A 13,777-nucleotide genomic window follows, 5' to 3' on the forward strand; every position below is an offset into this window, starting at 1 on the left:
GGGTTTACAGATAAAATGAGCCCTAAACCACCTCCTTAAATTCTATTTGACAATGTCCTGTTCTAAGAGGTGAATGAGCTAACCTAATATGGGAAAACTGGAGTCCTAGGAGAAGCGATCTGTCATGGGTTCAGTCCTTTCTTACAGATCTGCATTTGGGGTGGAATTAAAATATAAGAAGCCTGGTTCCTACTGCTAAGCATTAAATTAACTTCCCCTCCCCAGGAAAGCAATCCTTCAGGGGCGCCTGGGTGGCTCAGTTGTTAAGGGTCTGCTTTCGGCTCGACACCCTCCTGGGATCGAGCCCCACATCAGGCTCCTCTGCTATGAGCCTGCTTCTTCCTCTCGCACTCCCCCTGCTTGTGTTCCCTCTCTCGCTGGCTGTCTCTCTATCAAATAAATAAATTAAATCTTAAAAAAAAAAAAAAAAGCAAGCAATCCTTCCCACCAAAGCCACTTACATTTACATAACTAAGTACTAAGCACTTTACTCTTTAGCTGAGTCTATGCAACAGTTCTGTAAGGGAGGGTACTCTGGTTATCTGGATATCCTCTGGTTATCCTCCTCCTCACAGATGAGAAGACTAAGGCTGAAGAGAAGTAAATTAACTTGTTCATATTTGCACATCTAGAAATACCAAATGGATAAGAATTTATGAGTCCATTATTTATATTCAGAATCACAGTTAACTGCCAATTCACAGTTTCCATAATTAATGGTCCATGTAACTACCTTCCAGTATTCATCTTCATTCATCTCCCTCTGTTCCTATATTTGGGTTCCTCTTCCGTTTACCTGATGATTCTTCCAACGCCAAACACTCAAAATCGCAGTTTTCTCAACATTGGCATTATTGACATTGGGGGTGAAGTAATTCTTTGTTGTATGGGGACTATCCTACTATTATTGTAGGATGCTTAACAGCATTGCTTGCCTCTACCCACCAGACGCCTGTAGCACTCCTGTGTGTCGTGACAACCACAATGTCTTCAGACATTGCCAAATGTTCTCTGGGGGATGGAAGGGGGAAAATAATCCCCAGTTGAGAACCACTTTTCTAAATCTTCAACCCTAAGAACTGCTCCTCGCCCTAGGGATAAATCCCTCCCGATCAAAGCTGTAATTCAAAGTGTCTATGTGAGGAGCGCCGGGTTGGCTCACTTGGTAGAGCATTCAACTCTTGATCTTGGGGTTGTAAGTCTGAGCCCCACAACGGGTGTAGAGATTACTTAAATAAAATCTTAAAAAAAAAAAAAAAAGAAGAGAAACAAAGTATATGTGTGAAAGCATTTCCATGTACCCCTACCTTCTTACTCTGTTGTTCCTTAGTAGATTGTTGGTTCAGAAGGCTCTCTATCTCCAGATCAACATCCGAGGCAGCATGTTTCCTTGATTTCTTGGTTGGCTCCTTGGCTGCTTCTGATGCTGAAGAGGCCAGGCCAGAGGCCAAAGAGCTAGCAAAGGCAGCTACTGTGGCTGAGTCCTGCTCTGCACGCCGCTTCTGCCCCACGATAGTCCCTGTTACCTCCCCAGGGCCCTTCTTTTCTGCCACAGCGCCCATCATGGCAGAGAGCTTGGAATGATCCGCATAGGTCACAAGAGTGGGATGTGCATCATCTTGTAAGAGACCTCGCTTTACCTCAATCAACTCCTGAGCTGCAAACTTCTGTAGGAGGCTTTCTACCCCATCTTGAGTGGCAGGGGCATCTGGCTAGGGAAAGAGGGGAGGAGAAGGAAATAAGACACTGACCATGAACTAAAGCAAAGAAGTGGTATATCCCAACCCTGCCTTACCGTGGAGATGGCAAGACGGATGGACACAGCGTCAGTGGGCAATGTTAAGGCCAGATCAGAGAGATGGTGTAGCAATTTCTTCTCTAACTCAGGGTCTGTGGCTAGTTCAGGAACTGCTGAAGCTGTGCTGGGCTTAGGGCCACCAGAAGTGGGTGCAGTAGGCACTGGGCTGTCACTGCGGAAGGTGGGAGACAGTGCTGCCTCTGGATTTCGTAGATCTACGAGTAAAGAAAAGTGAAGAAAATGACAAAGGGCAACCGCTGTAGGTCTGTCTATACACTCCTCAGGAGTCAAATTCTCCAACGTTCACAGCATGTACTTTCATTTCATGCAGAGAATTCTCTGACCAAATTTAGCACTAGATCACCTTTCCTCAATCATACTCAAGCATTCACTGCTTTGCTGAGATAATCCTGGATTTTCTGGGAACCACTTAGCTTTTTTCTACTGACTAAGAGGTATTTTCCTAATTCCTGTCCCCACTGTGCTTCAAAGGAAATCAGCAGCATGGTAGATTTAAATGTCCATACCACCTCCCTTCAGCCACCCTAATGACACCTGAAAAAATCAACCCAAATTTAGGGGCACCTGGGTGGCACAGTCAGGTAAGCATCCCAACTCTTAATTTCACCTCAGGTCCTGATCTCCGGATCCTGAGTTTGAGCCCCATGATGGGCTCTGAGCTCAGCGGCAAATCTACTGAGAGTTTCTCCCTCTCCCTCTGCCCCTCCCCCAGCCTGCTAGTGCATATGCACACGCACTGTCTCTCTCGAGTAAATAAGTAAACCTTTAAAACAAGTTTTTTAAATAATAACCCAAATTCTAAAGCCAGAAATATTTCTAACAACCTAAGCTGTGTTCAGCTCTTCTGAGGAATGGAGTTCGAATTTTAATGAATTAAGGCCACTGGACATCAGAGGGTATGTAAAATGACAGTATTGAGGATTAGAATAGGACCTTTTTTTTTCTTTTTAAAGACTTTATTTTTTTTAAGATTTTATTTATGTGGGGGCGCCTGGGTGGCACAGCAGTTAAGCATCTGCCTTCAGCTCAGGGCATGATCCCGGCGTTCCGGGATCGAGCCCCACATCAGGCTCTTCCGCTATGAGCCTGCTTCTTCCTCTCCCACTCCCCCTGCTTGTGTTCCCTCTCTCGCTGGCTCTCTCTCTGTCGAATAAATAAATAAAATCTTTAAAAAAAAAAAAAGATTGTATTTATTTGACAGAGAGAGAGCCAGCGAGAGAGGGAACACAAGCAGGGGGAGTGGGAGAGGAGGAAGCAGACTCCTAGGCAGAGCAGGGAGCCCATGCAGGGCTCGATCCCACGCCCTGAGCCGAAGGCAGACGCTTCACGACTGAGCCACCCAGGCGCCCCTAGAATGTGACCTTGAACACTCAAACACAAAAGTAATACTTTCTATAAAACTTTGCAGAAGCCCTGGTCACCAAATGATACTTCTTGACTGTATTTTTATCACTTACCCTATTACTTCACAAACAGGTAGCCATCATAACCTTAATAAGACTTAAGAACTCAAATTAGGATAACATATTACCTTTTAGAAAGCTTAATATATATGATTATTTAGTTAAAATACAGATGGGGACATCTGGCTGGCTCAGTGAGTAGAGCATGCAACTCTCGATCTTGGGGTTGTGAATTTGAGCCCCATGGTGGGTGTAGAGATTACCTAAAAATAAAATCTTTAGGGGTACCTGGGTGGCTCTGTCAATTAAACGTCTGCCTCCAGCTCAGATTACCATCCTGGGGTCCTGGGATCGAGCCCCTTGTGGGGCTCCCTGCTTAGTGAGGAGTCTGCTTCTTCCTCCATCCCTCCTCCCGCTTGTGCTCTCTCTCGCTCACTCTCTCTCTCAAATAAGATCTTTAAAAAATAATAAAATACAAATGAAATATTAAACTTAGGACCTGTATCAGAATTCTGTTAAATATTATAAAATATAAGTGAGTCCTTAGTTTACATTTAGAAATATTTTGGTTACTTAAACATTTTTACTCTAATGGAATTGACCAGTAAAATTTGACTCACAAATTCCAAGGAAAATAGATCTGAACTATATCAAACACCTTGCTGGAACAGTTAAATTTTATGAAAATAAGTTATACCCTACTTGGAAAATAGACTCCACAATTCCATACTAGCTGGAAATGTTAAATAACTGACCGAACTTTCTTCACTTTGCTTACGACTGGATTCCTTTATGTTCTGCTGAATCTTAGAGTAGAACATTTGCCAGATAAACTGATACAAGTTCTTTGTTTTGTTTGGCAAAGAGGTACTGTGTATGTGGAAAGTTCCCTGAAGCACTTTCAAGGTCGGGACAAGAAAGAATTCAAGAGCAACAGACCCAAGCTAAAAACATGTAAGAAAAAGGGGCGCCTGGGTGGCACAGCGGTTAAGCGTCTGCCTTCGGCTCAGGGCGTGATCCCGGCGTTATGGGATCGAGCCCCACATCGGGCTCCTCTGCTATAAGCCTGCTTCTTCCTCTCCCACTCCCCCTGCTTGTGTTCCCTCTCTCGATGGCTGTCTCTGTCTGTGTTAAATAAATAAATAAAATCTTTAAAAAAAAAAAAAAAACATGTAAGAAACATAAGTGACAATTATTATTTTAGCTTACTTGGAAGACTACAGGCAAAATTTCTGCACTGAACAGGATTGAATGATGACTACTGAAGTCCTTGCAATTCAGAGATTCTAGGAGTCTAATAAACTTGAGCTAAAATACCCCAATTACAATTTACACTGGGATAAAACTCTGAACTGTTTTTTTTTAAGCAGTCAAGTTTTAAAATTTTTTGAAGTAACCAAAAATTTCTTTCATTAAGCAATTTAAGCACAATCAATAGTAAATATCATTATTAAGGCAGAAGAAACAAGGTATTTTAAAATTAGGATTTCAGGGACGCCTGGGTGGCTCAGTCTGTTAAGTGTCTACCTTTGGCTCAGGTTATGATCCCAGGGTCCTGGGATCAAGTCCTGCATTAGGCTCCTTGCTCGGCAGGGGAGCCTGCTTCTCCCTCTGCCTGCTGCTCCCCCTGCTTGTGTGCGTGCTCTGACAAATAAATAAATAAAATCTTAAAAAAAAAAATTAGGATTTCAGGGGCCCCTGAGTGGCTCAGTCAGTTAAGCATCTGCCTTTGGCTCCTGCCTTTGGCTCAGGTCATGATCTCAGGGTCCTGGGATGGAGCCCCACCTCGGGCTCCCCACTAAGCAGGGAGTCTGCTTCTCTCTCTCCATCTGCCCCTCCCCCAGCACGTGCCCACATGCTCTCTCTCAAATAAATAAACAAAATCTTTAAAAATTAGGATTTCAGGCATTACATCCACAAATTGTTCTACATGTTATATACTGATTTAACTCATTATACACTGATATAACTCATTATACATCTATTTGTTTTATACATTATATTCTGATATAACTCGTTATAGATCTTTAATTCCTACAGTATGACAAAGAGAGTAAATCATATTAGCTACTAAACCAAAGATAATGATAACAGAAAATGGGGCTAAAGGAAGATGTGGGTAAGTTTTAAGTCAATACCCAGGATACAGGTCCTTTGTTATGCAGCTCTGAAATTTTTAATATTTTAGGGTAAGCCATAAATTATCCATTACCCTTCCCCCTTAATTCATGTTCAAACTTTGTGCCAGGTACCTTACATATGCTGCTGCCATTAATATGAGCTTTATTTTGTTTTTTAAAAAACAGCTACAGCATCTGGGTGGCTCAGTCAGTTAAGCATCTAGCTCTTGGTTCTGGCTCAGGTCATGATCTTATGGGTCATGAGATCAAGCCCCACTTCAGGCTACGTGCTTAGTGGGGAGTCTGCTAGAAGATTCTCTCCCTCTGCCCCTCCCCACACTCACTGGCGGGCCCTCTCTCTCTAAATACATCTTTAAAAAGTAAAGGCCTAGGGGTGCCTGGGTGGCTCAGTCGTTAAGGTCTGCCTTCGGCTCAGGGCGTGATCCCGGCGTTCTGGGATCGAGCCCCACATCGGGCTCCTCCGCTGGGAGCCTGCCTCTTCCTCTCCCACTCCCCCTGCTTGTGTTCCCTCTCTCGCTGGCTGTCTCTATCCCTGTCAAATAAATTAAAAATCTTTAAAAAAAATAAAATAAATAAAAATAAAAATAAAAAAATAAAGGCCTAAAAAAGTAATAATAAAAATTATCTAAATAAAAATTTTAAAAGGCCTAAGCTCCCTATAGATAATACCCACTACACTTTTTTTTTTAAACCACCTTAAGGGAAAATAAATTAATTAAATAAATCAACCAACCAACCAACCAAGCACTTTAAGGTATGACTGACCTGTAAAATGCTGAACATATTTAACAGATATAACTTGATGAGTTTGGAAATAAGGATACACACCTATGAAACCATCACTACTGTGAAGGCCATAAACCTATCTATCACCTCCCAAAGTTTCATTCCACAGCCTTTTTTATTATTTTTGTTTCTGTTAAGACCACATAATGTAAGATCTACCCTCTTAGAAAAAAAATTACTTATTACCTTTTAATTTTTTTTTTTTAAGTAATCTCTACACCCAACACGGGGCGGGAGCTCACAACCCCAAGGATCAAAAGTCACACGCTCTGAGGCTGAGCCAGCCTGGTGCCCCCTATCATCTTAGAAAATTTAAAGTATACAATGCGGTATAGTTAGCTATAGGCACTATGCTGTATAGCAGATCTCTACAGCTTATCTACCTCGCATAACTGAAAGTTTGTACCCTATGACCATCACCTCCCCATTTCCCCTCACTCCAGCCCCCAGCAATCAGCATTCTACTCTCTACTTCTACGACTTTACTATTTCAGAGTCTGTGTCTCAAATATGATCTAAGTAAGATTATACGGTATTTGTCTTTCTGTGCCTGACTTATTTCATTTAGCGTAATGTCCTCCAGGTCTATCCGTATTGTCATAAGCAACAGGATTTCCTTTATTTATGGCTGAATAATATTTCATGGTATGCATATTCCATTACCTTTATCCAATCATGCAATGATGGACAGTTAGGCTGTTTCCGTATCTTGGCTATTGTAAACATCACAATGAACACCTGTGTGCAGGCAGAGACCCAGACTTCAATTCCTTTCGATACCTAGAAGTGAGAGTGCTGGAAAATATGGTAGTTCTATTTTTTATTTTTTGAGGAACCACCACACTATTTTCCATAATGGCTATACCAATTTACATTCCCAAGAAACAGTGAATCAGGGTTCCCTTTCCTCCTTGCCAACACTTACATTTTGATTTTTTAATAACATCCTAACAATTGTGAGGTGTATCTCATATCTCATTATGGTTTTAATTTGCACTGCCTTGATGATTAGTGATGCTGAAGAGCTTTTCATATACCTGTTGGCCATTTGTGTGCCTTCTTTGGAGACCTATTATTACATCTTGATTTCGCCTATTTTGCTTGTTTTTTGCCCATGTGACTTAAAAGAAAATGAGAACATTGTCACTGATTAAAAATAAATGTCAAGGGGGGCACCTGGGTGGCTCAGTTGTTAAGCGTCTGCCTTCGGCTCAGGACCTGATCCCAGGGTCCTGGGATCGAGCCCCACATCAGGCTCCTCTGCTGGGGGCCTGCTTCTTCCTCTCCCACTCCCCCTGCCTGTGTTCCCTCTCTCGCTGGGTGTCTCTCTCTCTCTCTGTCCAATAAATAAATAAAAAATATTTTAAAATAAATAAATAAATAAATAAATAAATGTCAAGGGGCACCTGGGTGGCTCAGTCAGTCAAGGGTCCAACTCTTGATATCAGCTCGGGTCTTAATCTTAGAGTCATTAAGTTCAAGCCCTGTGTTGGGCTCCACACTGGGCGTAGAGCCTACTTCAAAATAAATACATAAATAAAATAAAAGTCAAAATACAAAGCATTTTCCATGATTTCAAATTTTCAATCAGTGCTTTAGAAACATTCTTGATGTAATCAAATGTAATCAAATGCAATCAAATGTAATCAAACCTAAATTCTGTTTGGGAACATAACTTATTCATTGCCACGTTACTTTTCATTACTACCATAAATAATGGTTGTTGAGATACTTAGCTTAAATATGTAATAATATCACATTATTTCTTTGATAAATATTTTCTCTATTACGTTTATTTGAAATGAAACCCAGAATCTAACAGTTCAAAGAAAAAAAGCAATCTACTTGACATTGTTATATCTGCTTTTACATTTAAAATAACAATATATAACTTTGGTTAAATGTTAATGCTTTGGTTTTCTTTCCTACCATGTGAACATACTACCCAACTTCTCATGCAACTGTTACTTGCTATTTCTAAAATAGACTTTTCTTTTTAAAGATTTTATTTATTTATTTGAGAGAGAGAGCGCGCGCATGCAGAAGCAGGGGTAGCAGCGGAGGGAGAGCGAAAAGCAAGCTCCTCAGGGAGCAGGGAGCCCAATGCAGGGCTCGGTCCCAGGACCCCGAGACCATAACAGAGCCAAAGGCAGATGCTTAACCAACTGAGCCACCCAGGTGCCCCTTAACATATATTTTCAATCCCTAGAACTGGACCCTAACATTTTTTTTTCTCTTTGGTAATTTTACTATAATCACTTGTTTTAAAACTTGTTCTTTTAAAAAATAATCTGCTGATGTGATTCTGGTTACGAATCCCTGCGTTAATAACACCTCCTGGCAGTATCCTTTTCATGACATTCAAGACACTACAGCTGAAAATACCTCTTTTAAGGTTACTGGGAAGAGGGGCTCACATTTAAATACTGAATTTCCTGAAGTCACATGCAAATTTTTACACGTATATAGCATTTGGGGAAAAGACTCTACTATTTTATTATTCTTTTTTTTTTTTTTTAAGATTTTATTCATTTATTTGACAGAGAGACAGCCAGTGAGAGGGAACACAAGCAGGGAGAGTGGGAGAGAAGCAGGCTCCCAGCGGAGGAGCCTGATGTGGGGCTCGATCCCAGGGACTTGGGATCACGCCCTGAGCCAAAGGCAGACGCCCAACGACTGAGCCACCCAGGCGCCCCTGTTTTATTATTCTTAAAATGCATTACTAGCAAAAAATGATTAAGAACCTCTGGATTCCAACTCCTTCAGAAAGTATTTGTTCAGTTATTATTTCAATACATTTACTGAGTGCTTCCACTATGCTGGCAACTATACTGATACTATATTTATAATCCCATGAAAAATTCTCTGTGTTGGGTTCAACAAAGTAATACATAATATTTGAGCTTATTCTTTGGTTAAAAGTTCTGCTAAAGATAAAATAGTAGCTCAAAGACATAAAAATATGGCCGGTCTATTAATATAAAACTGTAGGGTGGCTCAATTGGATAAGTGTCTGCCTTTGGCTCAGGTCACGATTTCCAGGTTCTGGGATCAAGTCCCGCATCAGGCTCCCTGCTCAGTAGGGAGTCTGCTTGTCTCCCTTACCCTCTGCTCCTTCCCCCATTTGTGCTCTCTCTGCCTCTCTCTCTCTCTCAAATAAATAAATAATCTTAAAAAAAAAAAAGCTGTACTTTATCTCTATAGAAAAGAGTTTGGTGGGGGCGGCTGGGTGGCACACTCGGTTGGGTATCTGACTTTTGGTTTCAGCTCAGATCATGGTCTCAAAGTCATGAGATGGAGCCCTGTGATGGGCTCTGCATTCAGTGCCAAGTCTGCCTCAGACTCTCTGTGCCACTTGCCCCCCCCACCCGTGTGCATGATGCATGCTCTCGATCTCTCTCTAAAATAAATAAGTTTTTAATTAATTTATTTATTCAGAGAGACAGAGAGAGAGATGCAGAGAGGGAGCCCTTCGCGGGACTCAATCCCAGGACCCCAGGATCATGACCTGAGCCTAAGGCAGACGTTTAACTGACTTAGCCACCCAGGCACCTCTAAATAAATAAATCTTAAAAAAAAAACAAAAAAAGGAAAAAAGAAAACAGTATGGTGGTTCCCCAAAAAACTGAAAATAGGGGGTACCTGGGTGGCTCAGTTGGTTAAGGGACTGACTCTTGGTTTTGGTTCAGGTCATGATCTCAGGGTCCTGAGATCGAGCCTCGTGCCGAGCTCTGTGAACACGGAGTCTGCTGGAGATTCTTTCCCCCTCCCTCTCCCTCTGCCTCCTCCCAAGCCCATGCCAACTCACAGGTGCTCTCTCTAAAATAAATAAATTAAGTCTTTTTAAAAAATTGAAAATAGAATTACCATATGATCCAGCAATTTCACTTCTGGATATACATCCAAAAAATTTGAAGCTGGATCTTGAAGAGATATTTGTAAACTGATGCTTATAGCTGCATTATTCACAATAGCCAAAAGCTGGAAGCAACCCAAGTGTCCACCAACAGATAAATGAATAAACAAAATGTGGTATAAACATACAATGGAATCTTCCTCGGCCTTAAAAAGCAAAGAAATTCTGACACAGGGATGCCTGGGTGGCTCAGTCGGTTGGGCACTTGCCTTCGGCTCAGGTCACAATCTCAGGGTCCTGGGATCCAGCCCCGCATCGGGCTCCTTGCTCAGTGGGGAGCCTGCTTCTCCCTCTGCCTACTGCTCTCCCTGCTTGTGCTCTCTCTCTCTGACAAATAAAATCTTTTAAAAAAAGGAAAGAAAGAATTTCTGACACATGCTACAACAGGATGAACCTTGAGGACATTATGCTAGAGGGAAATAAGCCACAAAAAGATATGAGATATCTAAAATAGTCAAACTCATAGAAACAAAAAGTAGGGGCGCCTGGGTGGCACAGCGGTTAAGCGTCTGTCTTCGGCTCGGGGCGTGATCCCGGCGTTGTAGGATCGAGCCCCACATCGGGCTCCTCCGCTGTGAGCCTGCTTCTTCCTCTCCCACTCCCCCTGCTTGTGTTCCCTCTCTCGCTGGCTGTCTCTATCTCTGTCGAATAAATAAATAAAATCTTTAAAAAAAAAAAAAAGAAACAAAAAGTAGAACGGTGGTTGCCAGGGACTGCACAGGAAAGGAAAATAGGGAGTTACTGTTTAATGTATAGAATTTCAGTTTTGCAAGATGAAAAAGTTCTGGAGATTGGCACACAACAATGTGAATATACTTCAAGTTACTGAGCTATACACTTAAAAATGGTTAAGATGGTAAATTTTTTGTGTATTTTGCCAAAACTGAAAAAAAAGTTGTACTTTAAAAATGCCAAACTAAGGAAGGTCTCCCAATGATTCTTTGTCCATGGTATTTGCATTCATTAATGATATGGATACGTTTTAGTTCATTTAATATCCTTGTCTTTTCTCACTGAGCTTTATAGTAAACAATTAAGTATCAGATTTCAGTAGTGCTATAAAAATCAAGAGGTAGTAAGAAAATGTTTATTTCCTGAGAGAAAAGAATGGAATGATCTAAATTTTTAGCAAGCCTTTGGTTATATCTTACATGAAAACTTGATTAATAAACTAATAGAGTGTGTCCCATGTTTTCCCAAGAATCCTAATGCTCGAAGAAATAGATTCTTTGGAATAACCAAAATAATTCAAAGAAAGAACAGTGATAGGCTGGTTTATTTTGCATTTTATCTTTATCTATTCCCACAGTACCAGATGGGCCAGCCAAAGCTCTGGGCCAAAAGACAATACATGTTTAAGTACAACCTTAAAAATATTTTTATAGAAGTCTTAACCATATTACTCAGGCAGATGTACTAGGAATCAACCATATATTATTAAGTGGGTCAAGAAATTAAGTCAAGAGATATTTATAAGCCCCCCCCCAAAAGAATATTTACATTCAAGGGAGAACACAATCTTGTCAAAATTATTAAACATGCTTATCAAGAAACTGTATGAAGTATCGACACTCTAGTAGTTAGGTTTGCCCATGGCACAAAGTTTGGTTAATACCAAAGTGTAGTTATTACCATGGAAAAGTGAAATGGACCTTAAAATTGACACTAATTAATCTGTGATCATAGGATTTATATTTCTTCCTCCTCTACCTGCCCTGCCCTTTTTAACTTCTCTTTAATTATCTAAGTACTATGCAGCCATCAAGATCAAATCACAAGTGCTAACTCATGATACCAACTAAAGCCAACTCTTGTTGCTTTTCTCTTCCTTGTCTATACTTATCGCGGATTCATTCATTCAGCATTTTACATATATCATATTGTAGTACTGCATTTTTATAAGCATCAATCCTTTACACCAAATAAATTTTAAACTCCCTGAGATCAGGAACAATGTGTTACTTATGTTTGTCCATCTAGACTTATGCACACTGTAAATACCCAATAGATGTTTGTTTATTATGGTGTCAAAGTCCTGACAGAACATCTAGGTTCTAGGGGCCAGAATATGAGCACATGGACCTGATATGTACCAAGACGAGATTCAGAGATGGACTCCAGTATACTAATAAACATTGGAACAAACTACCACAGGATGGTATGGCTTCACTGTCTTGTAGATCTTTATAACTGATTTGCCTTAAATAATCCAGGGCTTGTGATGGGGATAGGGGTAGATAAAACTAAACAATTATTTGAGGTTCCTTCAAGTTTTATGACTGGCACAGGGGGCAACGGGAGGGGAGATAAAGTTTAAAAACATAAAACAAATATTTTCAGATTTCTGCTTGGGACATAAACGGCTAAGACAATGCCAGTTCTACTCCTTTAGCAACTCTGTGAGGGTCAATGAGCTGGGCACTGTGGATATAAAGGTACGGTCCTTGCTCTCATGGTGGTTACAGTGGCAAAGAAACGACCACTACAAGGAGTCGCTATAACAGAAGAACAAAGCGCCACAGGAGGAAAAAAAGGGGGGGGGTAACTTACTGCTTCAAGGGATGGGGGGCTGAGAGGCCTAGCAAAGGCAATGCTCTCGCAAACTTAAGAGGAGTCAGCCAAGCGGACGCGAGTGGGGTGGGGTGGTGATGCCAGGCTCTGTCCCAAGAAAGTGAACGGGAGGAACCAAGGCCTGCCTTGGTGGAACGGAACTGCCACTACGTACAGGAGAACGAAGCGTCTGTGTGCTGAGGGTGAAGAGGAGAATATTGATGCACCAGGCTTTAAAGTAATGGCCGCTTGGGAAAGGGTGCTGACTGGGGAGCTCTTTTTCTCCAGGGTTCCCTCCCGCCCTCCCTGGCTAAACATCGGCCCGGACGCCCCGCGCCTCACCCAAGTGCCCCGAGTCCTGCTTCCGCCTCCGCTGCAGCCTCTCTCGCAGCGAGTCCAGCTGCTTTTTGTGGGCCTGGATAGAGCTCCACGTGTCCGACATCTTTAGTCTCTCAGCGGAGACCCGTCTCGAATCAGGCGCGGTGGACTAGCACCTCCCAGCCCCACCAGCAGGAAATCTCCAATTCTCACGCGGACACCCCCAGGCTGACCGGAAAGAGATCCGGGGAATGCGCTAGCCGGGAAGTCATTTTCCGTTTCCCTCTCGCTTTGAAGCTGAAATGACAGCCACCTTAGGTGTTGGCAGGATGGCGGAAATATTTTCAATGGGAGCTCTCTCGTTCTTCTGGGTGCAGTGAAGCTGTGGTTGCCATATTAGTGCCTGGCAGAACAACCATGTTGCTTATAGAGGCGCATGCGGCCATGTTGAATATAAGGGGATGAGTGACTCCTGTGAGTTGACCCAGGGTGTTAAGACAGCGCTAATGGAGCAGCAAGTGTAGTACAGATTTTTTTTTTTTTTTTTAAGATTTTATTTTTAAGTAATCTCTACACCCTGTATGGGGCTTGAACTCAACATCTGGAGATCAAGAGTTGTATGCTTCACTGACTCAGCCAGTCAGGTGCCCAGGTAGTACAGATTTTTAAAATGAAAGACAACTAATTCATTTTGCCAGTTAGATACTAACATACCTTTTCCGCTGTATTGCAGGTTTATGTTTTCATGCATTCATTTATAAAGATTCAGCTATTACATTGGTTTACAGTCTATGGGTGGGTGCCTGAAAGTGACCTTCTTTGAAAGAGAAGGAGGACTGGGGCA

General features: G+C 41.9%; 1 protein-coding gene across 1 annotated transcript in view; it reads right to left on the minus strand.

Moving 5' to 3' along the window:
- The window catches only part of METTL3 (methyltransferase 3, N6-adenosine-methyltransferase complex catalytic subunit), a 16,699-nt gene extending 3,428 nt beyond the window's left edge, over window positions 1–13,271 (minus strand). The window contains exons 1-3 of the mRNA XM_026489949.4: window positions 12,958–13,271; window positions 1,796–2,013; window positions 1,308–1,712 (exon numbers count right to left, since the gene is read on the minus strand). Coding sequence (XP_026345734.1) covers window positions 1,308–1,712; window positions 1,796–2,013; window positions 12,958–13,057 — 723 coding nt within the window. The 5' untranslated portion in view covers window positions 13,058–13,271. The remainder of the gene's footprint in view (window positions 1–1,307; window positions 1,713–1,795; window positions 2,014–12,957) is intronic.
- Window positions 13,272–13,777: the final 506 nt, after the last annotated feature.

Source organism: Ursus arctos, unplaced genomic scaffold, assembly GCF_023065955.2.
Source record: "Ursus arctos isolate Adak ecotype North America unplaced genomic scaffold, UrsArc2.0 scaffold_37, whole genome shotgun sequence".
In the NCBI taxonomy this organism is placed as follows: domain Eukaryota; kingdom Metazoa; phylum Chordata; class Mammalia; order Carnivora; family Ursidae; genus Ursus; species Ursus arctos.